This window comes from Linepithema humile, chromosome 4, assembly GCF_040581485.1.
Source record: "Linepithema humile isolate Giens D197 chromosome 4, Lhum_UNIL_v1.0, whole genome shotgun sequence".
Taxonomy (NCBI): domain Eukaryota; kingdom Metazoa; phylum Arthropoda; class Insecta; order Hymenoptera; family Formicidae; genus Linepithema; species Linepithema humile.
In genome coordinates this window covers 6846247-6873179 of record NC_090131.1, presented here as the reverse complement: position 1 = coordinate 6873179, position 26933 = coordinate 6846247, and the positions used below count along the sequence as shown (strand labels likewise).

The 26933-nt window shown below is 36.4% G+C and overlaps 5 protein-coding genes across 11 annotated transcripts in view; 1 reads left to right on the top strand and 4 right to left on the bottom strand.

Moving 5' to 3' along the window:
- The first annotated feature begins 2361 nt into the window (after positions 1–2361).
- Positions 2362–7061, top strand: LOC105677758 (uncharacterized). 2 transcript variants are annotated; one of them, XM_067353684.1, is made up of 9 exons: positions 2362–2595; positions 2914–3623; positions 3701–4016; positions 4091–4425; positions 4499–4724; positions 4805–5170; positions 5327–5480; positions 5568–5731; positions 5811–7061. In XM_067353684.1, exons 2-9 carry the CDS (start codon positions 2983–2985, stop codon positions 6108–6110), a joined length of 2502 nt encoding a protein of 833 aa, XP_067209785.1. In that variant the 5' UTR covers positions 2362–2595; positions 2914–2982; the 3' UTR covers positions 6111–7061. The 2 variants fall into 2 exon arrangements, with proteins under 2 accessions (XP_067209785.1, XP_012232012.1); XM_012376589.2 differs by having other exon boundaries at positions 2363–2595; positions 4832–5170.
- On the bottom strand, positions 6611–7361 carry Sem1 (Suppressor of exocyst mutations 1). Its single transcript, XM_012376591.2, has 3 exons — positions 7224–7361; positions 7057–7153; positions 6611–6887 (listed from the first exon to the last, which is right to left on the bottom strand). The coding sequence occupies exons 1-3, from the start codon at positions 7306–7308 to the stop codon at positions 6836–6838; spliced, it is 234 nt and encodes a 77-aa protein (XP_012232014.1). The 5' UTR covers positions 7309–7361; the 3' UTR covers positions 6611–6835.
- Positions 7362–7400: 39 nt separating this feature from the next.
- On the bottom strand, positions 7401–9947 carry LOC105677759 (KICSTOR subunit 2-like). Of its 2 annotated transcripts, none has more exons than XM_067353724.1 (9): positions 9808–9947; positions 9582–9728; positions 9357–9508; positions 9155–9295; positions 8936–9074; positions 8678–8871; positions 8468–8618; positions 8244–8354; positions 7401–7539 (listed from the first exon to the last, which is right to left on the bottom strand). In XM_067353724.1, the coding sequence occupies exons 1-9, from the start codon at positions 9889–9891 to the stop codon at positions 7474–7476; spliced, it is 1185 nt and encodes a 394-aa protein (XP_067209825.1). In that variant the 5' UTR covers positions 9892–9947; the 3' UTR covers positions 7401–7473. The 2 variants fall into 2 exon arrangements, with proteins under 2 accessions (XP_067209825.1, XP_012232013.1); XM_012376590.2 differs by lacking the exon at positions 7401–7539 and adding an exon at positions 7549–8188.
- LOC105677757 (WD repeat-containing protein 3) lies at positions 9807–14399 on the bottom strand. Its single transcript, XM_012376587.2, has 14 exons — positions 13849–14399; positions 13560–13769; positions 13288–13485; positions 13032–13214; positions 12713–12918; positions 12505–12640; positions 12234–12424; positions 11976–12171; positions 11675–11902; positions 11330–11599; positions 11017–11259; positions 10779–10942; positions 10463–10685; positions 9807–10360 (listed from the first exon to the last, which is right to left on the bottom strand). The coding sequence occupies exons 1-14, from the start codon at positions 14017–14019 to the stop codon at positions 10196–10198; spliced, it is 2784 nt and encodes a 927-aa protein (XP_012232010.1). The 5' UTR covers positions 14020–14399; the 3' UTR covers positions 9807–10195.
- A 159-nt stretch (positions 14400–14558) lies between these two features.
- LOC105677733 (inner centromere protein-like) overlaps positions 14559–26933 on the bottom strand; it is a 44717-nt gene continuing 32342 nt past the window's right edge. The window contains exons 4-8 of one of the 5 annotated variants that reach the window (XM_067353719.1): positions 19905–20006; positions 18704–18912; positions 17045–17313; positions 15557–16802; positions 14559–15455 (exon numbers count right to left, since the gene is read on the bottom strand). In XM_067353719.1, the coding sequence (XP_067209820.1) occupies positions 15317–15455; positions 15557–16770 (1353 nt within the window). In that variant the 5' untranslated portion in view covers positions 16771–16802; positions 17045–17313; positions 18704–18912; positions 19905–20006 and the 3' untranslated portion in view covers positions 14559–15316. Of the gene's footprint in view, positions 16803–17044; positions 17314–18703; positions 18913–19904; positions 20007–26933 lie in introns of all 5 variants that reach the window. The other 4 variants (XM_067353718.1, XM_067353720.1, XM_012376559.2 and 1 more) reach the window with 4 other exon arrangements.

The following is a 26933-nucleotide window of genomic DNA, read 5'->3' as shown; positions in this document are numbered from 1 at the left end:
CTTCTTACAACAAAGAATAGAACAAAAAATTCAATATTTATATACTCTAATGGGACCTTGCAACAATAAGTTATGTGCTAGTAAAAGAAAAGCTTTTATCATAGGTTTTGCAACGGCTGTTAAATCAATATTTAAAATAGCTAAAGAGATTTTGTTAGAACCCTATTTTAAATACCTAATGACATATAGATTCAGCCAGGATCATTTGGAATTATTTTTTGCGCAAGTACGGCAGCGACATGGTTGGAATAACAACCCTAAAGTGTTGCAATTCAAAGCAGCAATGAAAAGTTTATTAGTAAAAAATTCAATATCAGCATCAGTGAAAGCTAATTGTGCCGGTTTTGATATAGAAAACGATGTATAATTTAAATTAACATGGGCAAAGAAAAAAAATTTTAATAATTGGCATGATAATATTGATATCACAAATTCTGATAATAATAACAATTTATTTGAGGACTCTGAGAACGAAGAACTATATCGTAGCGTCAATATAAATGATAGTATTTTCCTTCAAGAAAACATTTTGTATTATATAGCGGGTTTTATAGTAAAAAAAATTATTGTTAAATTGACATGTAAAGGTTGCATTGCCAACATTACAAGAAAAGTCGGCGATAGGCAATATAACAGGTATTACACAATATTAATTGATGTAAAAAATAAGGGCGGTTTAATGTATGCATCGATTCATGTATATAAAATTGTTTGTGCAACCGAAATAGAATTCCGTCGGTCGTTAAAAGGTCGTGAAAATAAGTTACTAAATAAAAATGCGTTTTCTCAAATAATTTATCGAGTAATACGCAGATATGCGTTGGATACTGATATATTTTCTAACAGTAACGATTGCTACGAAGGATTCGAGATAGGTATAGATACGCCGCATCGTCTGCAGTTAATAAATATGATTTGTCGCAAATATTTAACAATTAGAATGTATTCATATTCTAGAATATTAACTAAAGATGTAATAAATCCCGTCAGTAAACGGCAAAAATTATCAAAATTAATACTTTTTAATAATACATAAATTTTACTTTAATAAATATAGTATTTTTTGCAATTCTTTTAATAAAATGTATTTTTTACTATAATATTAATGTTTTATTATTATTTTATGCGTCCATAGCATACGTTTTATTATTTTATAAATGTTATAAATATTTTTTTAAATATTAGAATTAAAAAATGTTATTTTATTAAAAATGAAAAAAAGTACAAAATAAAAATATTTTATGGCCGGTTTATGCTTCGGTCTTAATCTTAATCTTAAGAGTTGATAACGTAGAATGCCATAAGGGCGTTTATACTTCCCTAGTCTTAATCTTAGTCTTAATCTTAATCTTGGAAAGATCCCATCTTTTAACTTTAGTCCCTAATGTCCTAAGGCCGGGCCAATGAGGTAAGTCTGACGTCCGACGCAGCACGAAACCGCGCGAAATAATGGTTTTCGATCCGTGTATATTTAAAAAATTGTTCCTGATCGTATTCAATATTCAGCATATCTTTCATTAAAGAAAAGAAATGACCAGTTTCGTGTCTTTTTCGATTCAGTGGCCGAACAGCGTATCTCCGTGGTTTTCTTTTATTTTTTTTTTAATTTCTTAATAATACACATGCTGCATAGGCACTTGATAACAAAAGTGCCATTCCAAACATTAAAGTTTTTTGCCGCTGACGATTCATTTTAACATTCACTATAATTTGCAGCACCGGGATCTATTACAATTTGTGGTTAGGTTAGGTTAGGTTTTGTTACATTTGCACATGCGTAGTCCGAATTTCCAGGGAAGCATAAACGAGTCCTTAAGATTAAGTTAATAGCGTTTTCGATTATACAGGATTTGAACGACCCAGGGTTGATCAATCACTATTTTACTATAAATGCAAGTCTTTCATTGGTGGAGAGGTTGCAATGACGTCATTAACCAACCCTGGGTCGTTCAAATCCTGTATAATCGAAAACGCTATAAGACTAAGACTAAGGCCGGTATTCATAGTCCGTTCTTATATTCAAGATTGTCTTAAGTACAGACTTATATTCGCTCTCTTCGTCAGACACAATCTATGTGTGACGAAGAGAGCGAATATAAGTCCGTATTTAAGACGATCTTGAATATAAGAACGGACTATGAATACCGGCCTAAGATTAAGATTAAGACCGAAGCATAAACCAGCCATTAGTACATTTCATGCAATAGCGGGAGCGGCCATTTTGTTGTAGGGTGTCATGGCCGAAACCGGAAATCCTGCCAGCCTCAGTCTTTCCATACGTCGAAGCCTAAAGTTAGCGATCTAGTACTAGTATAGACATCTGTGGATTGGACATTGTTGGACATCTCGTAAAATACGTGATCTATGGCCGTGTCGTCTAGCGAAAGGGCAATGTTGGTGATCTACTGCGCGAGCGAATCAACATAAAAGGGGTCGCCGCGCGATATGGATTTGTCCTAACAGATGACAAAGTGCAAGCCAGGCGCCGACTCTTTCGCGACGTAACTCAAGTCGCACTAATGGCGAGGTTAACTCTGTACGAAGGAACGCCAGGAATGGCAATAAAGTAAACGCGAAGAGAGAAATGAATGCCTGGTACGTTTTCAATGAATATTCGAGTAATATACTTTTATGTTGTGCAACTGTAAATGTTTATCTTTTCTATATTTAAATCTATTTGCATACTTTATTGATGCAACAAAGATAAGATAGTGATTTGCATACATTATTGTGAGATGTATGCTTGTTGATGATTCATTAAGTTATTCATTGTAAAGACGCGTTTATCATCTTTGTTTAAAATGAATGCATTAACTCTTCAAGCATAAATATATGTTATTATTTTCGTTTATAGCCTGACATATGGTAGATAATGAATAAAAAATGGATTAAGAATATTCTTTTCTTTGACAGGTTCTGATCACTGTAGCACAAAATGTGACACTTAAGTTGTTGCTACTTAAAAGCACTAGCATACGCAAAATGGAGAGAGTTATACCAATGAGTTGGTTGAACCAAATACTATTAGTTTTTAGTATAGCAGCTGCAATATTGTCTTTAGTTATACAAGGATGGACAGACCTCTCACCTCTGCCAATATATGTTTCCATCTCTTGGGCTATATTTATTACAATTATATCTGTATGGCTGAGTTGCTGCTTATTACGTCTCACGCTGAAAGCCAACAGTCCAATTGCTTTCGAGTTTGTGAACAAATGGATTTACAATAGGCTAACAAACCATCTGAGTTCAGATTCTTCAATAGACAAAGATAAAAATACCGAACATGTCCCGAAAAGTGATAGTGAAAACCAAAAGAACTCGAATTCTGCACAAGAAGCTAGTGTTAAATGTGATAGTAATACAATCTCAGAAGATATCTGTAACAAGATTCCTTCAATAGAGAAAGAAAAGCTGAATTGCATGACTACAGAAATTAATACAAAGTGTGTAGATATTTGGTACAAGAATATAAGTAATGACAAGTCATTTACCGATGAAGCTCAGGAATTATTGAAAAAGTTTTTGGTAGATTTGTTTCAAAAGGCCAGTCAAATTAATAAAATAAAACTTACTAATAAGTTGGCCAATGTTCTACTGTTACATTTGAAGGAGTATCGTAGGTATGGATATATCTGTTAAGAATTATCTTTGTTTTAAGATTTCGCACAAATTCGCTACCTATGCGTACGTTTCGCAGGGCATTACGTAGAGTCGAGAAGGGTGCTGCAGCGAGCGTGGAGGAAGCGTACAAATATTTGCATCCCGGTTCTCGCAGTGCGTCTACGTTAGAACATATGCTACATCGTTTAGTGACTGTTCTAGCAGAAGAGTTTTTACAGTGGGAGTTAACTAGTTCATTGCCGTGCAAACTCCTGCTGTCTATTTTAGCAAAGAGACTCTTAATAACAATAGATACAATAAGTTGCCCGGAGTGGTTGATCGAGAACTTGTTAAGTTTTCTGGAAGCTCCGCCAAAACAAGTTTCCGCTGTTCCAGCTAAACAAGATATCAATGTACATTTTCATAATGCCAGTATTATATTATGATAATTAGATGTTAATTTACTACTAATTATTTATGTTTGCAGGGTACCATAACTGTTGCTTTAAGTGACGGCATCACGTCCGCGACAGCAGCTGTGATCCCGCAGCAATTACCGAAATCTGTACCCAAGTCTAATCCACCTACAATCATCACGAGTGAAGATGAGAGCGCAACTGAAACGGCAGCTCCAGAAAGATCGACTTTGTGTCTGGAAGGTCTCTCCACAGAGCACAGAGGCCTTTGGGGAGATAGCATAACGGATCTGGAACTAGAAGAGGATAAAATATCACCGGTGTACGAAGAGCCGACGGATTTCGCTACGACCATCGCTAGGCTCAGAAATCTGCTGCAACAGAAATCTACAGCAACCACACCATTGTTAGTAATAACGACGGCATTTAGCTACCGATGATGTCGATCAGTGTAAATATCACGGACTTGTAAATTTCAGACATGCCGAAGAAAAGTCCTACGTGATATACGAAGGATGCCAGTTTACAAACTTATCAATTCCATGGACCGAATTTCATACTGCGACGGACGGCTCGCAACAACTGTTCTACTGCATACAATTCGACGATGTCGAGCAGCGTGGAGTAGATCTGTTCGAAACTACTACTGCTACTGTCAGGAGGCAACATTGCGATTTCGTTCAGCTGCATCTCAGTTTGGAAGAGGTGAGACGCGTAAATAGAACGCTATAAATAAATTCGTATAAAAATAAAAATGCTTCTAAATAAATTTAGCAAATTTGAAGTTAGGTCATGACGTTCTCAAATTCCAGATTTCGTCGTTAGCGAATGTTATGTCGGATCTGGTGTTGCCAGATGGTGGGCGGATTGAGCTGGAAACTTATTTAAAGACCTTATGTACACGGTTAGCGAACGAGTGTCCACCGCAACTGCGTCACTTTCTTCGACCGAGTAGCAGCGCAGGCAAAAAAGCGGACGCAATTGCGCCTCGCTTGGATCGATTTCTAGCTAAGACAGTAACTGGTGTCTTCAATACGCTGAAGACTGTTGTACCAGGCTTTGAACTAGATCAAGAAGAAGATGCTTTACCTCTACCTACTCTAATGCCCTTGTCGGATATACCTTGGAGATTTGTCGAAGATATAAAATCGGTAATGAAATTGAAATTATAGCAGATGTTAATTACTTAAATATAATTATTATAATTAGTATATATATCTGTAATATATAAATTCTAATTCTAATTAATGTATAACACACACACCATAATATAATACATAAAATTAATATGCTTTTTTACATTACAGAAAAGTTTAGCCTCTGAACTCCAGAAATTGATCAAAGAAAGGACAGAGTATTGTATAGTAGACACAGCTTATGAAGCGGTTGATTCAACGGAAACCAGCAACGATACAGAGTTATTGGATTGCTGGTGGGAGAACATTAACACTTCGTATGACGGTGACTATAACATATATAATATAACACTGCGTCTTGTATCTACAAAATATAATTTTGTAATAACAAAAAATGATTTACGTTTTTCAGATGAAGTGGACGAGTTGGATTCCAATTTAACACTAACGTGTACGATGATAGATCTAATTTGTGAGCTTTTAGCAGGGGTTACTAGTAACAATACATTGCAACAAGAAGCGGTCGTTAGATGGACTAAATTGCTATTTGGAAATATTTCAGAACCAATCCTGCAGGTAAGATGTATTTAAGCTCGCTTTTAAAATTATATTTCTTTTTTACCAAGATTTTTATAAACTTTATGATTATTTGCAGAAAACGATTCTCTGGTTGTTTGATTCCCTGAGCAATTTTTCGCTAGTTTGCAACGCCTCACATATCACGAGCCAAACTAATGCTCAGTCGAAAGATAAATTGCTGCGCATACTGGAAGAAAAGATCTCGTATGATATAAAATTGATATTCGGTGAGGATGATGCACACAAAGCTTTGAATTATCTATTGAATTCATGTGAAATCAAAAAGATCAACATGGATGTAAACATGCAAATGTTAGATGCATTAGTGTCAGAAGTTTTGATTTCCTGTAAGACAAATCACGATGTTACGAATTAACTCCAACTTTTGTTTAGTCCTTTAGATAGAAAATTACTTAGTGGTTTGCAAGACTCGCACATTAATTTATTCTCTTAAGGGTGTTTGGGAGTCATTAAGATACTTATATGAAAATATTTATGTTAAGAAAATTGATGTCATGCTTTGATCATCAAATATCACAAATTCCAATTTTTATTCAGACCTTTAGATAGAAAAATTCTTAGTGATTTGCAAGATTCGCACATTATTTTGTTCTCTTGTTGGTGTTAGGGAGTCATTAAGATACTTATATCAAAATATTTAAGTAAAGAAAATTAATGTGCCATACATTGATCATAAGAGCATATGTTGACTGTTTACATTTCGAAAACCAGATTTTTTAACATGAAGACTGCGTACCTGATTATACACTTACAATAAGATATGCCAAGCATTTTTTCCATTAGAGAATAATGACTCCTCAATTGTATAGCGTGAAATGAGTCACTCGTGGAAAGGCACTATATGCATTTCTGAACTTACTAAGTATATAACGTTTATATTTAATGACTAAGTTTTGTACAAAAGAATTGTATATTCCTGCGAAACATATGGTGCATGTTATACAATTATACAAACTGCAGCTCTCATTACATTCCAAAGATTGTGATCATATGTTCAAAATATGAATGTACACACGAGCTTACCATTTAATTACATGTTTATTTATGTAAGATAATAAGATTAAATGTCTTATAATCTAATTAATTTTCTTTGGCTGTTTCACTTGCAGCTTTCTGTTTTTCTAATTGTGCTCTGAAAATAATTACCATATTTCATAAATTTTATGTAAAACATTACACAACTCTCATTCAGATTTTAGAGATTTATGATCTTTGTTTTAGATGTTACATTTCATACTTTTTCAAATCAACCTCTATGTTGCCCTTATGTAAATCTTTCAGTAAATAAATTCAAATAATACCTTAATTGTTGATTGAAGTCATCCTCAACATCATCATCATCCCAATTATCCTCCCAGACACTGATATCCTCGCTGTCTTCATCCTTTGCGGTCCAATCTAATTGATGAATCAGCGATTTCGAGGTTATATCATTTATACAATGACACTAATGAATTTAAATATGTACCTTCCGCAGGAAACTCCTCAAATTCGTCATCCTCCTCAAGTAATCCAAGATCGACTTTCGCTTTGTCGTTCTTATTTTCCGTCATACTTGCGAATTTCTTAACAAACGACTTTTCAATCAATTTGAGGTTACGCCAGGTTACACACTGTATATCAGAGTTTGATCAGAGTTGCAAGTTTTTCCCACTTCGCGCTTTAGTTTGCCAATAGTCATGAACAAAATACAAGATACATAGAAAGAAAACTCAGTTTTAACAAACTGAAGTTATTGCACATCCTGCATATTTTTTAGTACGTCTGACTTCATTTTTGCTGCCCTGTATTAATTTAAAAATTAAAAGAATTACATTTATTTTTCGACATTCTTAGTTCAACAATGGTACATATTGCATTACATTCACTCTCTTTTATTTCAATAAAATTTATTTTAATAATTTTTTTATGATCGCAGCGATATTTGCATCATCGATAACAAATGTAAATTTTTATATTCTTATTTTATATATTAGTTGTAAATGTATATACGATTAGATTCACTAAAATTAATATTCAGATCAGACTAGAAATATTGAAATATTTCTGTCACACAAAGTATGAGCAATCAATGTGATCAATCTAAATTTTCTTTATAATTTTATATAACTATTTTAATAAATTTATTAATCCATTTTTGTCATAACATAATCAGTATATATATTCTGCAATTTTTAGATATTATATCTGTGTTACAGAAAATTACAGAATAAACATACAGGTCTTTGGTACGATCCAATATTCTCACTTTTGTGCAATTACTCATTTCGATAATTTCAAACATTCGTAAACTTTATTGCATCTAATATGCATAGCGAGATCTGTCATAAACGACGTAATGTGAGTTTCTTTGTCCCTCTGTTTGCCGTTTTCAAATGCTACAACGAGGGTCATTCTAGGATCAGTGTTGTGGAATGCATATGTACATAAATCCTGTAAACACACTTAATTTATTATTTATTTCTAAATTATTTCGCAGTCAGCATACCTTTGTGCTTTTGTGGTAAGTAACTTTGTCCATGGCAAGAAGTTCCATCTGACGTTCCTTTATCTTGGTTTGAATATTGTCCAAGTGCTCCGATGGTTTCTGCATAAATGTCTGAAAGAAACATTTATATAAGAAATCGCAGAATATGCATTCCTCCTTTGGATACAAATAAATATATTTAAATTAATTAAAAAAAAATGAATAAACAGTAAATTTTTATTTACACTAGGATAACAAACAACAAAGCGAAAGCTCTCGGAAGCGTCTGCTCCTCTGTCTGGATATCTATATCCAGGACCTGAATTTTCAGTTCCTCTAGAATCAAAGATTATTAGCACCGCTAGTACATCGTGCTTCCGCTGAAAACTTTGCATCCTGAAATAAACACCTGTTATGTATACCATACAAGTTGTGGAACAATATTTATATCTTACTTATGATAATAATCCACACTCTGTTTGCTCATAATACTTCTCATTTCTCCTGGACTAGCTTGCTGGCTTAGAGCAGTGTGGAAGTACAAGGAATATTTAGCTAATATGGCACTGCGAAGTTTCACCAGCCATTGGTATAGTGCTGGTTGTTGATTCGCTTTAAGAAATGTCGCACCAAAACCCAATTTCCAGGACTGAAAAGCTTCGGGTTAAAGTACTGGAAAACTGCTTTTGCGATTTTATTCACATATTGCTAACCTCCTTGCTCTGCAGAGTCCTTTCCCAAGCTGACATTCGCGTTTGTGCTCCATAGAGAGCCATTAGAGTCGGTAAAAATTTCCAATTTTGAACTTCGACTTGTGCCTTTGTTAATTGTACTAGTATCTCAAATTCCAATCTGAAAAACAAGAATTCTCTTTATTAGCTTTTTACATATATTTATAATTTAAATTATTAAAAAAGTATAAACATATTTACGTTAAACCTGTTTTAATAGCAGTCAGTGCTAAATGAGAACACGATAATACATGACCTTCTACTATTTCCTCAATAAACTGCAACAGTTCTTGGTGCTTCATAACTTTGCTACTTACACTCATATTGTACATTTTTTCATAGCTGTAATATAATAATTTTAGATAAAATTACAGATATAAAATTAAAATGCTAATATACTAACAATTCTATCAGTTGGATTCTTGCTGTGATAAATTGGCAGAGTTGATTAGAAACATTTGCAACAGTCGCTCCAATAGAGTTTGTTCCTCTGGTCATTTCCTCAAGTCTCTTTAAATCAGACTTCAATGATTCATACACAGTTTTTAAAGAATTCTGTAAACAATATTAAGAGACAATTTGAAAACATTTGTTAATTTAATTTGTTTTTTTGTTGGTTAATACATACATCCTTTCTAAGGAAGCCTTTATTTTTAGTATGGAGAAAACCTAGATCTACATATGAACGTTCAGCCATGGCTATTTGTGGTAAATGCAACAAAAGCATGCCCCATGGGCCCATTTGTGTTTGCCTGCATGATTCCCTTTCTTTTTCCTAAATTAAATTTACATTTTTTAAAATACAAAAATAACAATGGAAAATTTGCATCAGTTTCTTAATGTTATTTACTCACAACTGTCTCTTTAGCTTTATCGATGCACAGCTGAGCGACCTGTGTAAAAAAGGTGTTAAGGAATTCATCTTCGTGATCCATCATCTATTTTCGTTTGCACCAACGCAGGTAAACGGTGGTCGGGCCATGCGTGTTGTCATACTAACGAGGTTATATTGTGACATTTTGAACGCATTGGTTAGGTTCAAAAAACGAAAAAAAAAATCGATAAGAAATGTTATGATATTTAACTTAAATGTATAAATAATTATAGTTTTTAATATCAAAGTATACACTTTTATTAAAACTTTAATGACAAACATATTTGTAAAATGAGTTTTATTTGAATGACATTTGGCTTTATGTATGTACAAAGTTCATCTTGTGATATATCATATTATGATAAGATTTATAAGTTCATGATTGCTCTCTTTATAGCTTTCTCCTTGTTTCTCCTGATTTTCTTTTTCTTTTCGGTATTCTTACTGGCATCTCTGAAGAATTTGATTCCTTCTTGTTCTTCGAGAATGCGTTGGATGTACATCATACCATGCAAATTAAAACCAATAGTATCCTGTAATACAATTATCAATTAATTCATCAAATAAATAACAGTCTCAGAAGCAACATGTGCAGTAAATAAATTATTTGGTAGTAATAAATAAATGTTCATTACTCTTAAAGTGGATATTTTTTTTACAGCAAGCTTCTTTACAATCTCCAATGTGGGCAAAAGATTTTGATTTGCCACTATTGGGCCATGGTGTGCCTGTATTAAGCACAAAGCTAATCTGGCTAATAATTCGGCATGGTAATCCCTTTTCAACAGAGTAGGAAGTTTCTGCAGAATATCACAGGCTGCTGAAAATGGCAATAACAGCAATGTTTCTTCCATTTCACTGAAACACGCAATGCATTCATTAGTTATACTTTCATTCTTATGTGATAGCTATTGTGATAGCACTCTTATTGTGTATTCTATTGCATTTTACCTTGCCCTAACTCGTTTAAAAGTTTCCAATAAGAAGTCTTCCGTGCTTGCACAATTATAAGCTTGCATCAAGAGAGGAAGGGGTGGCTTCTCGTCAGAAACAGCTTTACTCAATTCATCGTCATATTGTTTAGACACTTCCAAACATTCTAATATTAATTCGGCCTGATAAAAGAAACGAATTTGTGTAAAATAGATTGTGTCTTAATCCCATCTTATATTTTAGTGATTCAACTCACAGCTCTTTCACTGCTGACAGTCTTTCTGGAAGGTAATGCTTGTTGCTTCTGCCCTAACACCGCTGTGGTTTCCCCAGTGACTAATTCGTTCTCCTGCTGTTCCCTTTCTTCTTCCGCTTCGTCTTGTAATACTAAAGGTTCATTAGTCTTCTCGTATAATCTAATTACCCTATCGGAGCCGCAAGATGCGACAAAAACTCCATTTGGCGAAACGCAACAATTCCAACTTTCTCCAGCGTGACCCTACACAAAAGTTGCACATTATAATTAAGCTGATGCGCACTTTTATAAAATACTAAGCGAAATGTATTACTTGTAATGTGACGATCTTTTGAAATATATCGGCGTCCCACTGTTTAATTTTGCCGTCTTTTCCAGAAGAAAAGAAATAATGAGTATCAGGCACAAACGAGAGACCTGTGACAGAGTCGTCGTGCGCGAACATAGATTTGTGGCAATCGCCAAAGTCAAGGCCCCAGATTTTAATATTGCGATCGGCAGAACCAGTTGCTATGAGCGCGGAGTCGCTGGATATATCCATACATAACACTGGTAGCTTGTGTCCATAAAGTGATACGAAAAACTACCGAAAAAAGAAAATGTGAAATAAGAAATAAAATTAAAAACAAAATTGTATAATTGAAAATAATTACGGTACCTTGAATGAATCCAAAAAGAAGATTTTAATGGTAGAATCCAGTAGAGAAACGGCAACAAATCTGCTGTTTGGACTTATTCTTACACACAGTACGCTTTCTTCAAGCTTAAGCGTTCTTGTGTGTAAGACAGAAAGGACCTTCGCTTTAATTTGACTGTCTTCATCTTGAATTAGTTCAAAGTTCCAAAATTTCACTGTTTGGTCACCGCCGCCACTGGCAACTCCTTTCTATTTGCAAAAGTATATTAATGAGCTTTAAAATAACAATGGTTATTAGAATATTTTTATTGCGAAATATTACCTTATCCGGAAACAACGTCACGCTCCAAAGCTCTTTGGAATGCGCAGGCACCTCTTCCAAAATATCGCCGGATGCAATGTCGATAATAAGCATCTTACCGTCCTTCAAACCAACAATCAGATGCCTATCTCCCGGTACGAATGTTATGGTCAAGGCGTAACCGCAATGCACTGTGCGTAAACACGCTAATGTTGGCCTAAAAATTATCACGCATTAATAGTAATATTTATTGAAGATATATTTCATAAAATATATTACCTATTCCATAATTTAACAGAATCTCCGCTCACAGTAGCGAACGCTAAATTGTCAGAACTAAAACAAACAGCTCGGACATCTGAGCGATGTCCATGTGCCGCTATTGAACGTAAACATTTTACTTCCGGATCCTTCTCTTCCGTGTACAAGGAATGCAATTCGATCGAATTGTTATTAACTCCAACGCATAACTATATAAATAAAATAAAATATAACATATCATGAGTGTTTTAAGCGATTAAATTTAAATTTTTATTATGCTCTTACTAACCCGGAGTTCATTTTCTTTGCCCATAATTAAATCAAGCCCTTTCACTTTACCGGAAACTTGCACGACAGGTAAACGTTTTATCTCATCCCTTAGAGATGGTGCAGTCGATGGATTCGTTTCTGCATCACTTCCTTGCCTATTCATAAAAAAATAAATTTATATTTAATATTAGATGTAAAATTTAAACTTTACTATAAATTTAATTTACTTTTGTGCTTTTTGTCGTTCTTTCTTCATTCTTTTTGAATATCTAGTCTTTACTGTTTCTTCAGGTAGTAGATAAAATAATTCTATAGAATTTCCCACTCCGTGGCATCCAAAAACTTTGCATGTGGAGTCAGCTTCTAACGAGATAACACGGCCGTTCCCAGCGCGTAATATACTCCCAACTTTTTCACATTTCATGGGATATTTCTATAACAATATAATGCATTTACATTACATATAATGATTTCACTTTTATTATATAAAAGTTAATCCGCGTGCTGCAAACTTAGAATAAAGGTATAAAAATATACATAACATACCATATCTGTGTCTATACTTTCTTCATTCTCTTCGTCCTCTTCATTGAGATTTAAAGTGCTTACACCTGTATCAAACTCAATACTCTTGTTATCAAGAAACGTTATTTTCCAGACACGCAATTCTTTATCATTACATCCTGTTATCAAGTATCGATCGTCGTTCACTAAGACGAGACTCCAAACCTGCATCAAATTATTATTCCAAGTAATTAGAATTAATATAATTAATAAACAAAAATATAATTAAATAGTATACCTCTGATCTATGTCCAATTAAGGTTTTGAAATTATGTTCTGTGTCCAGATCCCAAAACTTTACAAATGTATCTTTGCTAGCACTAATAATGATGTTATGCTCCTTCATAAAAGTTAATTTAGTTATAACACCTTTGTGTCCAGTTAACCGACATATTCCAGTTTCTGCCACAACATCCCAGACAATGATATCTGTATCCTATTACATTAAAAGACAATTTTGTTGATATTTATAATTATAACGACACAACTATGCTTGTTAAAAATTCTTACTTTAGAGCCAGTGGCTAGTCTATGTCCTAAAGCATCGTACGCTAATGCTGTTATTTCAGATTTGTGCCCCACAAATATGCTGACGTTTTCACCAGAGCTTAAATCAAAAGTTTTCACTGTGCCATCTGTGTAGCCAACTGCAATATGTCTTTTGTTCGGTGATGCAGCCAAATGTGTTACACATGCTTTCTCTCCGGACAATACTTGTGCCTGAAATTACATATACATTGTAGAATAAAACTCAATTATTTTTATTAAGTTCTTACATTTTCCTCTTTTTTCAAATTACCTTTTCTCCAAGCCGTAGATCCCAAATGTATACATGTTCACACGCAGCAGCAGCTACAAATCTACCTTCTTGGCCTTCCAATTTTACAAAGACAACATTGCACCGAGGACTTGCAATTATGTTTGCATTACCTGCAGGTACATATCTGAGATACTGTTTGGTCAAGCCCATTTTATTTGCAGTTTATTCACAGTTTGAAGAATCTAATATATATCTAATATTATGTATATTTAATACACATAATAAAACTTATGATAGCAAACTAATGTGTGAGTGAGAATAAATAAGCCAAATTAATTTATTCCACTATTACATCAATTATTTGTCATATAATCAAAAATATTAGATTTTACTATTTTAAACATTTTTGTCTCTAATACAAGATAATCTTTCAGGATTGAATTGAGGTTATAAACGCACGTGGATCACGTCAAGCTAGGTAGCTGAAGGCAATAAAATCCAATTGAAGCTAGATGGCTCGAGTGCGCTGCTGCGCGCGTTCTTTTATCAATACACTGCGTCTTTTGATAATGATATAGCATACTAAAAAGAACAAAGAACATTTAGAAAAAATACAATTTTCAAATTTACAATACAATACAATACAATAACAAATGTACAAGTAATGTTTCAAAATTTGAATTAATAAAATATATTTTTTTACAAATGAGAAATATTACTGTACTTTAAAAAATTTTACAAATTGAGAATATGTTATAGTAACACAATTTATTATTTTATTTATTACAAAGGAACTGTAGAGAAAAAAGTACATAATAACTGTACAAATGCACAAGAGACAGACAAACTTTCACCAGAATCATTCACTCATGTTCAAGTGCCATATATATCAACGAGTTCAGTCTGAGCGCTTATTTTGTTGAACATTGAATAAAAGGCACTGGCAAGAATTGCTTCTCTTGTTCTTCCGATATACAACTCCCATTCTCTCATCGAATCAATGTACAAGCAAAGTTTATTTTCGCACTTAAACTTACCAAAGAGTAACGCCGTGTTACTTTATTAATGTATCCCATATCTTTTACGACCAGAACAGCTTTAGGTATTCAAATAATCATCACGTGATTAAATATTACGTAAACACTGAAAAATGATCGATTTTCTTTCTCCTTAAATTGTTTATCTGCTGTCAATATTTTAATGTACTCGATAAGTTACACAGTTCTTAATATCAAAAGACTGTACTTGTGCTTGGCGTTTATATAAATATTATAAAATAGTTTTCCTAAACGAATTTAAATTCCTATTGCTATATATTGTAAGTTTCGTATATGATATTAATAATACATCGGTAGAATGTAATTCTGCTATTACGGTTTTGTCGCTCCGGAAATTGTATAGGAAGCATAATAAAGCACATTCAGGTTGGTCGCTATTATCGATGGTATTATCGTCCATATACAAAAGTCCTGGAAGTACGTTTATAGCAGAAAACACAAGTTATCTATTATGCTGTGGCTGTGTGATCTGTTCCCCACTGTGAACCGGTTGTGTCAATGTGTTCTGAAACCACATCATCCAGTTGCTCAAGTAATGGCCATCCAATTGAGTTTCCGGATTGTCTCTTATCTGCACATCGTTCAGTTCTTGAAAATTGCGAACAGTTCGGAGTTCTGTGAAATTATTGTTCACTGAATGGCCCCCATGCATCCTTACCTCCCTCTTCCTAAGGGCGTCTTTTACTAACCTTTGCCTACGCTCTTCCTCCGTCTCGATGGCGGATCTCGTGAATCTCATCTCCCTGGCTCTCAGGGCGTCCCTTCGCAATCTCTCCTTCCTTTCCTCCTCCGTCTCTTTAGCATATTGATTCAGTCGAGCTTCTCGCCTCTTCGCTGATTCTTTGTTCAGCCTTTCTCTTCTCTGTTCCGGCGTTTCGCTCGCGTACAACGAAAGCCTCTTCACTCTTCTTCTCTCGGCCTCACGATCCAATCTCTTTCTCTTGTCTTCCGGCGTCTCGTTATACATTCTGTATTCTCTCTTTCGCGCTGCTTCAGCGTCCAACCTTTTCCTTCGTTGCTCCGGTGTCTCGTAATACATTCTCATCTCACGTCTCTTCGCCGCTTCCTTCGCCAGCCTTTGCAGACGTTGCTCCTCGCTCTCTTGCTCATACAACTTCTTCCGTTTCTCTCTCATACATTCAGCCTTTTTTCTCAATCGCTCTCTGTAGTCCTGACACACGGTGGACTTTAATCTTACGTGTTTCTTCGTCCTTCTGGATACTTTAGTTTTCTCTTGCTCCGCAGTATCCTTTCCGTCCGTTAATTGACCTCTACGTTTCGTAATCGCAATTACGTCGGCGTCCACATCCACAGGAATTTGTATATTTTGCTTAGAATCCTTCAAGACTCTCAATTGTATACTGGTGTCGTTATTGCTGTCGCATAACCACTCCGCAGTGTACAGCGTACCGCTACCTTCGTCATCCTCCTTCTTTATATTAATATTAAGCCCATCCAAGAATTCGTTCGGTATTGTTACTGTAGATATATTGTAATTGGTCGATTGGATCTGGTCATCGTTTCGAATAAACACTTCTGTTGTGCTCGGCTGTTTCTGGAATTCGATATTTATGGAATCAGAATCCAAGGTGTCCAAGTAAAGCGGATCCGTTAATGCGTTACTAATGGCACTGCTTTCGGTATGGTCTATGTTCTCTAAAGTAGAATCTGAGATGCTTGATTCCTTAGTCTCGTGCTGATCTTTATCAATCGCTTTCTCACCGATTGTGTGATAATTTGTACTCTCTTTAATTTCGATAGTACAAAAACGCTGCGCTGCTGTAATTATCTCGACTTCGTTAAGGTCCGTTTCATCGCTCTTCTGTTTATCATACACTGAGAGTTTATCATACAAGTCTGTAGGTTGATTTCTTATTCGTATATCGTCTTCAGATATTTCCATGTCCCCACAGAGACTAAATGATACACTAAATTCTGAAATAATATAGTAACATATTTAGAATTATGCTATAAATAATTATTATCACAACTTTAATTACATTCATAACTGGCTTTATTTGCAATACTAAAAATATTTTATAGATATAAAAAAATACTCAAAAAATTAGCAATAAGAAATAATATATGTATAAAAAAACAAATTTAAATAGTTGCTTTATTGCTCTAATTGTTAATTAGATACAAATATTTGTTAATCGAAATACATATACCCATACCTGCGTATCGTCTGCTTGACAGCTGATTTAAGATGGCAGCGTGGATGGCACTTTAGAGACGTGCATTTTCGCGGCAATTATCAGCACCACGCTCGACGTATTTGTCATTTCTGTTCTCGTGTCACATCATAAAGCTGTAAATCGCTCATAGAAGAAGTATCCATGTAATTGATTACGTGGTTCTATCCGAAATTCATCCGAACGTCGAGCGCTGCTCGTCCATCCACGTCTTTCGTCATTGCTAAGGCAAGGAGACTAGAGGGTGGACTCTGAAACAAAAATCGAACTGCATTAAAATCGAAGATGACGCTGCAATCGAGTTTGATTATTACATTATTGTGGTATATCTAGAAGTTGCGTAATCAATGCGTAAATGCAGAGCATCAGACACGTGACTTTTTGACGCTCGTTTGAATTATAAGATTATGCGTACGCAGAGATATGTAGCTGCACAGAACTTCATTTTTCATCAATCTAAATTATATCGACGAAAAAATCATGTTGAAGACTCGTCTAATCAAAGTTTGCGCTTCGCCTTTTTGTATCCAATTACGCGCAAGTTTAAATAATACATGCAGGATATCTAAAAATGGTCATCGGTTCTTCGATTCATCAGATACCAATAAATCTCTCGCTCCAAATATACGCATGACATATATACATATATAGATATATATATATTCGCGCTTTTTGCCCGCGCTCCTTCCAGGAATACGGTCCTCGATCATATACCATTAATTACCGACGCGATGCATAACGATTAGCTTTTTCCTCGGCAGCCGTCGCCAAAACGCGCGCGTCCGTATCCGGCGACTGCCGGCGTCGCGCGCGCGTATACGTCACTAAACGTCAACTCCAAATGGAAACGTCTTAATTATCGGAGCACGTAGTATCGGTAGGGGGAAGCGGAGCACCGCGTCCGCAAAAACCGTCAACCGGCAACCCGTGAACGAACGACATGGTCTCGGGACAATAAGGAGGGATACTTATACACGGGCGTACGCTATATAAGTATATCGAACCGTTTCTCGTTCTGCCACCAAAAGCGAGGACGTTTATCGTCGCAAAGAAACGCACCGCGGAGATACGATACGCCGATAAAGACGCGAAAAGACCATTCACGGTTGTATCGGTCGCATTGGGACGAAAACGACTCTCGGAATCACGCCTCTCAGCGATACAAGATTGATTGATTAACAATGTGATATCTAACGCTGACATATCGTTATTAAATACGCAACTGCTTCTTGAAAGCAAATGCATCACAATATTAGATTTTTATTTATTTGAATCAATAAGTGATACTTTTTTTCTGCTAAATAAATGACGAATTTAATGATATATGAAAGAAATTCAGTAAAAAGATCACGTCCTACAACAACTAAAAGTTTGAAACGTTTATTAATGTATATGATTTCCGTGACAACTAAGGTGTTAAGCGTGCAATAATTTATGGACGCTCATTCGGTTACAATTATCAAATTCGCATGCGAAGTTGTATCGGCGGGCGCGGAATGTCGCGATGGAATCTTTTTTTTCGCAACCGCTTGACAAAATTATCGGAGAACTAAATCCAATAAGGAGCCGGTCGTCAAGGATTCGTAAGAAAACATTCCCGCTGATGTGATCCGCAGCATCGTAATCGGCCATCAATGATACCTTTTCAATGTTCTTTATCCAGCTCACGCCGACGATTCCCGTCGTTCGTTCTGCCGAAATATTCTTCTTGTTCGTTGCTATTAAATTAGGAGGGCTAAACCTCGAAATAATTCTTACGAGCGCCAAGCGACAAGCTTCGGTGTGCCACACGTCGAAACTGGTTCCAGTATCGGTTTTTCGAAACAGCACATAAATAATGTCATCCGAAACTGAAAAAACAATAAAATTTATATAACAACAATTTTGAGGCATCGATAAACAAAAATTCTTGGAATTTGATATGCAAAATAAAATTAAATAATCTGATTGAAATGTTATGCATGTAATAAAAATTTATCATTTTTAATCTCTTATTTCTACTTTGAAGACGCGTATATTTTAGGATGTAAAATCCCGTTCCGTCTAAAATTATTCCATTGTACTTCCGTGGCCGCGTTCCTTTCGACGATTGCGTTTTAATCGCGCGTTTCTCGGACGAGATCGTCGCGTAAATCGCGGATCGCACTCGCACGACGGAAGCTCTGGAACGAATGGCGGAGACAGACGACAAACACATACGCACGCAAAAGCACCCAGGAAAGAGACACGGAGGAACCGACAAAACACACAGGACGCTCGTTCCCCGCGCGGAGAAAAAGCCGCGGCGAGTATAATGGATATCTTTATTATCGGGACCGCGAGTCACCGAGACTCCGTGAGAGACTGGCGGAGTCAACGACGACAACGTCGACGATGACGACGTCCTGATTCCGCTCGATTGGATCGAGTTGACTCAGGCCCAATTGGTCCCACCGGCTCCCCGCGCGACATAAATATTGATGAAAACGATGCGTTTATACGCGAACGACAAGTCCGTCCGCGGTTAAAAAGCCGGAAGATTTATCGGGACGCGGCCTCCCGACGACAGCCATTTCCGAGCGGATCGTACATCAAGCCGAGTCCGGATCGCGAATCAGTTTCCGCGCGTATGACGCGATTCGCGGTTTGAGTTTCGGTTCGGCTGGGTAGTCGCGAGTCTAAGCATCTTTTTTCTTATTTGTATCCTTGCTCAAATTAATATCAAAATTTAAATTGAAAATTTTTTAGAGATTCTCAAAAAAATTCCACATTTTGTTGAAAAAATCTGTCGCTATTCGATTAATTTTCATATTAAGTAATATGTTGATTTTATCAGACTTATGGAACTTAAAAAATTTCTTACACATTTTCTTGAAATGTTGATTATGAGACCACACTTTTATTAATAATTACATTTATTAACATAGACCATAGATTTTTGTGTCTGCTGAGTTTTCAGGCCACTCTGGAATAATGTCATTTATTAGGAGACAGATTGATTGTCCTGTCAAAGAAAATTAATACAAACATTAATTAAGATGTGCTACTGCGATCAAAATTTTAAGAAAGTATATAAGAAACTTGTAGATTTTACGCCAGACAAAATTAACAAGCTAATTAAAAGATAATTATACTAAACTTAATTTATAATATTGTATAGCAACAAGAGATCGTATATATTTAAAATAAAACGTTTTTATGTAAAAAAAAAACTATACCCATTAATTCGCAAAGTATATTTTGAAGAACTCTTCTAATCGGCGCAACGTCTCGCGTAAAGCGCGCGTGTCTTTGACTTCTGTCGCAAACCGGTTTACACAGTACGTACGTCGGATCGTTCAGTTACACCAGTTTTAACTTTACGCCGACCGAGACCTTGTGCGCCTATTGTCCATTGTACACCGCAACTTCTGGTACAACGATAGAAACGCAGACCAATTAACATCTATTTGAACTGAATGGTATAAGCGCTTTATGATTGTTCCCCCCTTCGATCCTCATCTCGCGGTCGCTTAATCACGACATCGTCGTGCCGAGCCTCGATGATGAGACGTTACTATTGTAGTGTTGCAACTTTATGTGCGATTATGGGAATAATCGCGGGTAATAAATATCGCCACTCACAAAGACTCTCTAGAAATTTGTTTTGCGTATTCTACGGTGCCTAAGCGACGCCAAATCATGGGATGCTGCCCGAGATTTGGGGGTTCGTTCATCACCTAAAAACCGACGTAAACGTCTTCTCTTCGACCGCTGCCCCTTCCTTCCTTCCCCCCTCATCCTCCCTTCCGCATGTTGGCACTCCGCGCCACAGACGGTACCGACAATGGGATGCTTCATTTGAATTTATAATGAATGCTAGTAATTCAATTTTTTGATGGTAGCACAAATTAGAGACCGCGCCAACCGAAACTCGCCAATGGAAGAAAGTGGCAAAGGAACGGGAGAGGAGGGGAGGAGGTAGCCGACGACACGGTGAATAGAGAGAGGCATCACCGAACGACGGAGGATTGTGCCGATCGTGTTGAAAAGGATCCACCCCGCGTCGCCTATACACGAGCGTTTCCATTTTTCTACCAGCTTCTTCTGCGGCTTCCTCTTTCCCTCCTGCAGCCGTCGTCTATCTTATTTCAACGAGCACACGCTTCCTTTCATCCCGGGCGCACTGCTCGCTTCTCGCCCCCGGCGCACAATCGCCGCCGGTGTTAGAAGAGGATAATAATACGGCAGTATCACTCGACACCCCGGGTTCTACGGGCGACTAAGAGGAATCCCTCTCTTTTTCTCTCCTCTCGCTCGCTCGCCCCCTTTCCGTCTCACCGCCGTTCTTTTTCTTCCTCCTCCGTTCGGCCTCTCGTCCTCGCCGAGATCGCGGGATCCTCTCACACGCCTCGTCGTTCCTTTTTCGGTCTCGTCACGCGTCGTCCCGCGTGCGGTTTCGTTCCTCCTTGTATTTGGCGGGCCGTCGTCACGGTGGTTTCCGAGATAATTTTCGATACACACGGCACACACGGGAGAGAGTCTGCAATAATTCCTGCTGAGTTTCCATGCAAGCCGCCTCGCCCCGTCTCTCGCGCACGTCCCGTGTTCGTCCCCGCTTTCTTCCGCTCCACTCTCCGGCTTCGCTTTCGGCTCGCGACATTACATTTTGTTTGTTTAAGGATGCGCAATGGGGCAGCCGTGTGCGGTCGAGGTGACGAGCGCTCCACCAAAGATGGATCTACCAAAGGTGGAGCCGATCGTCGGGCGCGGACTATATGATTAGCCCTTCGCGTGCTACGAATGGGTGTTATACTATGAATAGTGCGTACATGAGAGCACGCGTCTATGCCAGCATTATAACTGCAATTTATGCTTTTGATACCCACACATGTGCGACGATCGCGGGATCGCGCAATTTGAAGTGAAGAAAGCTCGCCCGATATTGCGCGTCGACGTTATATGCACTCGTTAGCCATAATATGATCTTAGCAGCGTATCATTAACGTATCATTATAATGAGCGTCGTATTGTGCGAAGATAAGCAGGTTGTACTAAATTAGACCTTGCTCCGAAGGATTATGAATCGGCTTTGATGATAATTTTCAAATCATAGTGATTTCGTTACAAAAATGTTAAAAAAGTAACATTCGTTATAAAAATTAATATTCTGACTGCGATCAAATCCTATGAATAATATTTATGAAAATATTCTGATATTTGTGGATGTCCTTTTAATGATAGATTTTCTGATAAACTTGGAATCGATTTTTTCTCAGTGAAAATGTTGCAGCGCCAATAGTTCTTGAAATAAACAAATTGTGTGAGAAAAAGAGCGTTTTGAATGAAAAACAAATAAAGGCACATCTCTCAGTTAAAATAGACTTTAATAGAATTTTAATTTGTTGAGTATAATTAGTATACTTTAATTAAATTTGAAAAAAAATAAATGATGACATTCTCGCTGACAAAAATTCAGTTCCAAATCAGACTTAATAAAGAAATAACCGCTAATTTTGGAACATCTTGCATACGAAAATCAAGTTTCAAGAATATTTTGTATAAATTTGCAATTCGCATTCTTTCTTCTTTGCGTGAGTGCGAAAGTAATATATGTCAACAAAAAAATCCTGAATTACCGCGAATTAATTTACCGAATAATTCGTTCTGCAGCATCGAATGCAGAGGAATAATCACGAATATAGGAGCGCATGCGATAAAGGATTCGCGCGACGTGTCCTCGTGACGGCAAATCTGGTTTCACGCTCGTCCCGGCCGGTCGCAACGCAAGGATTAATTTATTCCGTCGTGCGCGCGTCTCTTCATCCACCGCGGGGACACTCTGCAGTGGCTCGCGCTTTGACAATAACAGTCGCCGTTATTAATTATGCCAAGACCGGCTTGCAAAGCGGAGACCTGTTCACGGATAAAATCAGAAACCGCAGCATCTGCTTTCACTATAGAAATTACTTAATTACGCATATATTAAAGGGAAGTCGTAATTTTGCTTTTAATACTGTATTCTATAAACCAATTATTTAATATTTGATTTTTTCTAATTATTCGTTGTAATTATTACACAATTACTCATTATATTGGTTCGTGCTATAGTTGCGAATTAAGCTTATAACTTTTTGTTTAAAAAAATAAAGTTTTGTGTTAATATATTTGCAAATAATCGTCAATTTGAATCGATCAAATTGCGCGTTTCTACTCCGATATCGTCCGATCCTGAGATAAGCGACCGCTTTTGCGGTGGACTTTATACGGATTTACAAGCGTCGGGGATGTTGTCTAACGGCCATAACTACTCTTAATCGCGCGTGGCTTATCCGCGTGAAACCGAGGAAGCCATCCCCGGTGGGGCGTCACGGTTAGACCCGCCGAGAAACCACATGGATGTGGACGAGTGTTAATGAGTTATAGCTTGGGTGTGCTGCAGCTTTTTGCGATGCAGTATGACAATATAATTAGTGGAGCCGGCGATCTCTCGCCGGAAAAAACAAGCGCCATGTGTCAAATAATTAATACGACTAACAAATCTAAAGCGCTTTTAATTTTATAGATTTAATATAGTCATAAATATAAACCGAAAGAATTAAAAATATTTACCAAAATATATATTATAAAATATTATAAAAATTTAAATTAAATTTTGCAAATTTTGTGACAATTTGAATAAGCAAATAATGCTATCTTGTTGTTGTTGTGAAATCATACGTTGGGTAATCGCTGTTTGATTTAGACAGTAGTTACAGAAAGCTATCAATTTCTGTTTTGTTAAGACTCTTGACGTAAAATTAGTCTTGTAGAGCGCAAATTACATTTTTATCAGAAAATTACGGGAAGAATAATTTATAACGTTACACACACGCTTCGTTTGGAAAAGAAAGACGTAACGGCATCTTTGACAATAACGGTCGTAGGATATCAGTTATGCGACTGCTTTTACATCAAGAGAGTGCTCGCGCATAAGCGGTCTATCCGTAATCTGCGAGAATCGTCCGGGCCGTTGCCCTAATCACCCCTCGAACTATCCTTAATTGCCTGTGTATCCTTCAGCCGCAGAAAGCGTGACAGCTCGACTTATCTAAATAATTATTGGCAAGTTAACGGGACGCTCACTTTTCGCAGCGTCATGCTGCACATGATCTCTCCAATGATAGTTCGGTGGTGCTTCTGAATAGTCTCTCGAGTTGACTTCGTCATCGATATTCTCTCTGTTCTTGTACATTTTAAATCTAACTTAAGTATAAAAAAAATTCTTGGACCTTCAAACTTAATATAGGTAAGATATAATAACATAATAAAAATAAAAAAGATATAATAATTACAAAGATATTATATTTCTTATTTTTATTATTTCGGTTCACATTATTTTTATTCTTTTATCACTCAAAAAAATGATCTTGCAATAATAGCTAAAATTTTCTAGGTGTAAAAAATTAACTAAAACAGATAAATGATTAGCAACTGTTGTGATATTGCATATGTAATTACTTAATCAGTTTAGATGACAGAAACAGAATATATATCTGTATTGTTTGTGAACTTTAAAAAGAAAGTTTCTCTAAAGCGCCTATCTATATAAGATCAATCACGTGTTAGATCATGCAATGAATAACATTTAGCAATGGTACCTAAATTTTTCAGAAGCTATTGCTAGAACATTACTGTTATAAATTCTATATGTGACAAACAATGTTTTCACAGATACGAAAAATAGCGATACATTCTTGTTGCGATATCTAGAAATCTAACTACATCAGCGAAATATTTTTTTGAGTGATGTAAACTCTCAAAAATAGAGCAATTCCTCGACTTCAAAGACCGCGTTTCTTTGTTCAAGAAAATAAAATAAAGCGCATTTACAGGAATACGTCATTAATGAATGCTAGGAGCTTTGCGAGAGTCATTAATGTTGCCGATATTTCACTGTGGTCCGGTGCAAGTTGTAAGCGCGTGTATTATTGCGGGGTTTCGCGATGTATAGCCGCCTTCCATAAGTCATCGGAACAATGCTTTCACGGCCACAACGTAGGTATTATTTTGCCCCACCTCCCCGCGCGGTCGAAGTATGATCTATGCGCGCGGACACTCTGCACCTAGCATATCAATTTTATTTCCCCATCGAAGAGATCGGAACACTTTCGCGTGTGCGGCAAGATCGGTAGTGAGCATAGAATACGACTGACGAATCAATCGAATAAAAATTTAGAAAATTATTTATTAATTTTTATCGTCCATTTCTAGATCCCTTTATTATATCGATTTATTTGCATATAGAACTATGGATATTCATTGCCTTTCGCTTCTTATAAAATCGCGTTTACTCGGACAACTGTCTAAAAGAGAGAATAAATACCGCTCTAGAATTTACAATTTTATTTTTAACAAAAGATCATTTTTTTAAATTATTATTGAACCATTTTGTTCTACGAATAGTCTCACGTATATTTTTCCTCCAAGGAATGAGTATTGCGAGGACATGATAAACCGAATAAACGTAAACGAGAAGTGAGAGAGAAAGAGAAACGAGGAAAATATATCTTGTTTCGGACAAGATGCAGCGCGCGCACCTGCGTCGAAATAAATTATGGAGTTATCGCAATAGTTAATCCGTCAGTTAAACGCGCCGACCTTACACTGTCTTTCGTCGCAAATCACCGCGCGGGACATATCCTTAATCGATTTTACATACGGAGGGAAATTAACGCGCGCAACAAACGGAATGATGCGAACGGGAGAGCGTGTGCGGCATCTTGTACTTATTCGCGAATAATAGTTCTACGTTGCGATAACGCCGGCCGGGAAGGTAATTACGCGAAGGTAATCAGTGAAAAGTCACTAGGACAGGAATAGCCTTTAAATCTTTAACGAGAATTCCATCGCGACTGACAATAAGGACCTTTGACAGGAAAACATTTAAATCGACGTAAATAAGATTACTAAATATCGTCGGTTCGAGCAACATCAAAGAAAATCAATGTCGTTAACATTGTGAAACTTTTACACTTTTCAATAACATTTTTATATGTAGCTCTATTTGTAGTCATAAATATTAGAAATCAATCGACACAACTATAACAGAAAGAATTTAAATAATACGAATTTAGATAAACTTTCGATTTTAATAAGTCACCGCAAATTCGTCGAATGGTTCGTGCTTTTTTCCCGCAACGACCTCTTAATGATCGTCGTTAATAATTACATCGTCTGCCGGCAATTCTTTCTTTTCCCCGTCATCCTCCCTGCGACTACGTATAACTCATCCAGCGCATAGCAGGGCGGGGATGCAATGCTAGAAACATGAATCATTGTCTGACGTAGGTACTGTTATCACTTTATTTCTACCGTGCGTTAATTAATGCCCGGCAATCTCGTGAAATCATTGCCGGGGCAACGGCCTTGCAGCCTTCCTCGCTTCATCACTGTTTCGTCGGTTCTTAACGCCGTCAAGTCCGATTAATTCGTATTAATAAAAAAAGAAAACATATACATCTTAATCCGACGATCTTTTTATCTATTTATATTCGAAAAGACTATGTCCCGTGATAAAAGTCATTTGTATCGCTAGTGATTAGCATGAAAGAGATTAAATTATTCACATAAATTTATTCTGTCACAACTCAATTCGATGAAGTGACTATTTAAATGCTTATAAATTTCCTCATTAATAAATCATTAGGTCGCATAAAAATGAAACATATATAAAATATTCGCGTAATAAATTGTAAATATATATTCAATAATTGAAAATTACTTATAAGTTGAATATTATTATAAAATTGCAAAATTTTTGTTCTTTATCTTCGGCATCTCTTAAAAAATATCATTTTCGCGAAGAAAGCAACTCTTTACAAAAAAAATTCCACGGCGTTGCACCGAGGGGTTACAGTACATCAGATTGTTG

Coding starts and splice junctions, on each gene's coding strand:
- LOC105677758 (XM_067353684.1), top strand. CDS start 2,983: ATGGAGAGAGTTATACCAATGAGTTGGTTGAACCAAATACTATTAGTT. Junction 3,624..3,700: donor CATTTGAAGGAGTATCGTAG/GTATGGATATAT, acceptor TACGTTTCGCAG/GGCATTACGTAGAGTCGAGA. Junction 4,017..4,090: donor CAGCTAAACAAGATATCAAT/GTACATTTTCAT, acceptor TTATGTTTGCAG/GGTACCATAACTGTTGCTTT.
- Sem1 (XM_012376591.2), bottom strand. CDS start 7,308: ATGACGGAAAATAAGAACGACAAAGCGAAAGTCGATCTTGGATTACTT. Junction 7,154..7,223: donor TGAGGAGTTTCCTGCGGAAG/GTACATATTTAA, acceptor TTCATCAATTAG/ATTGGACCGCAAAGGATGAA. Junction 6,888..7,056: donor GACTTCAATCAACAATTAAG/GTATTATTTGAA, acceptor AATTATTTTCAG/AGCACAATTAGAAAAACAGA.
- LOC105677759 (XM_012376590.2), bottom strand. CDS start 9,891: ATGATGGATCACGAAGATGAATTCCTTAACACCTTTTTTACACAGGTC. Junction 9,729..9,807: donor ATAAAGCTAAAGAGACAGTT/GTGAGTAAATAA, acceptor AATTTAATTTAG/GAAAAAGAAAGGGAATCATG. Junction 8,619..8,677: donor AGTGTGGATTATTATCATAA/GTAAGATATAAA, acceptor TGTTTATTTCAG/GATGCAAAGTTTTCAGCGGA.
- LOC105677757 (XM_012376587.2), bottom strand. CDS start 14,019: ATGGGCTTGACCAAACAGTATCTCAGATATGTACCTGCAGGTAATGCA. Junction 13,770..13,848: donor ATCTACGGCTTGGAGAAAAG/GTAATTTGAAAA, acceptor ATGTAATTTCAG/GCACAAGTATTGTCCGGAGA. Junction 12,919..13,031: donor AAAGTATAGACACAGATATG/GTATGTTATGTA, acceptor ATATTGTTATAG/AAATATCCCATGAAATGTGA.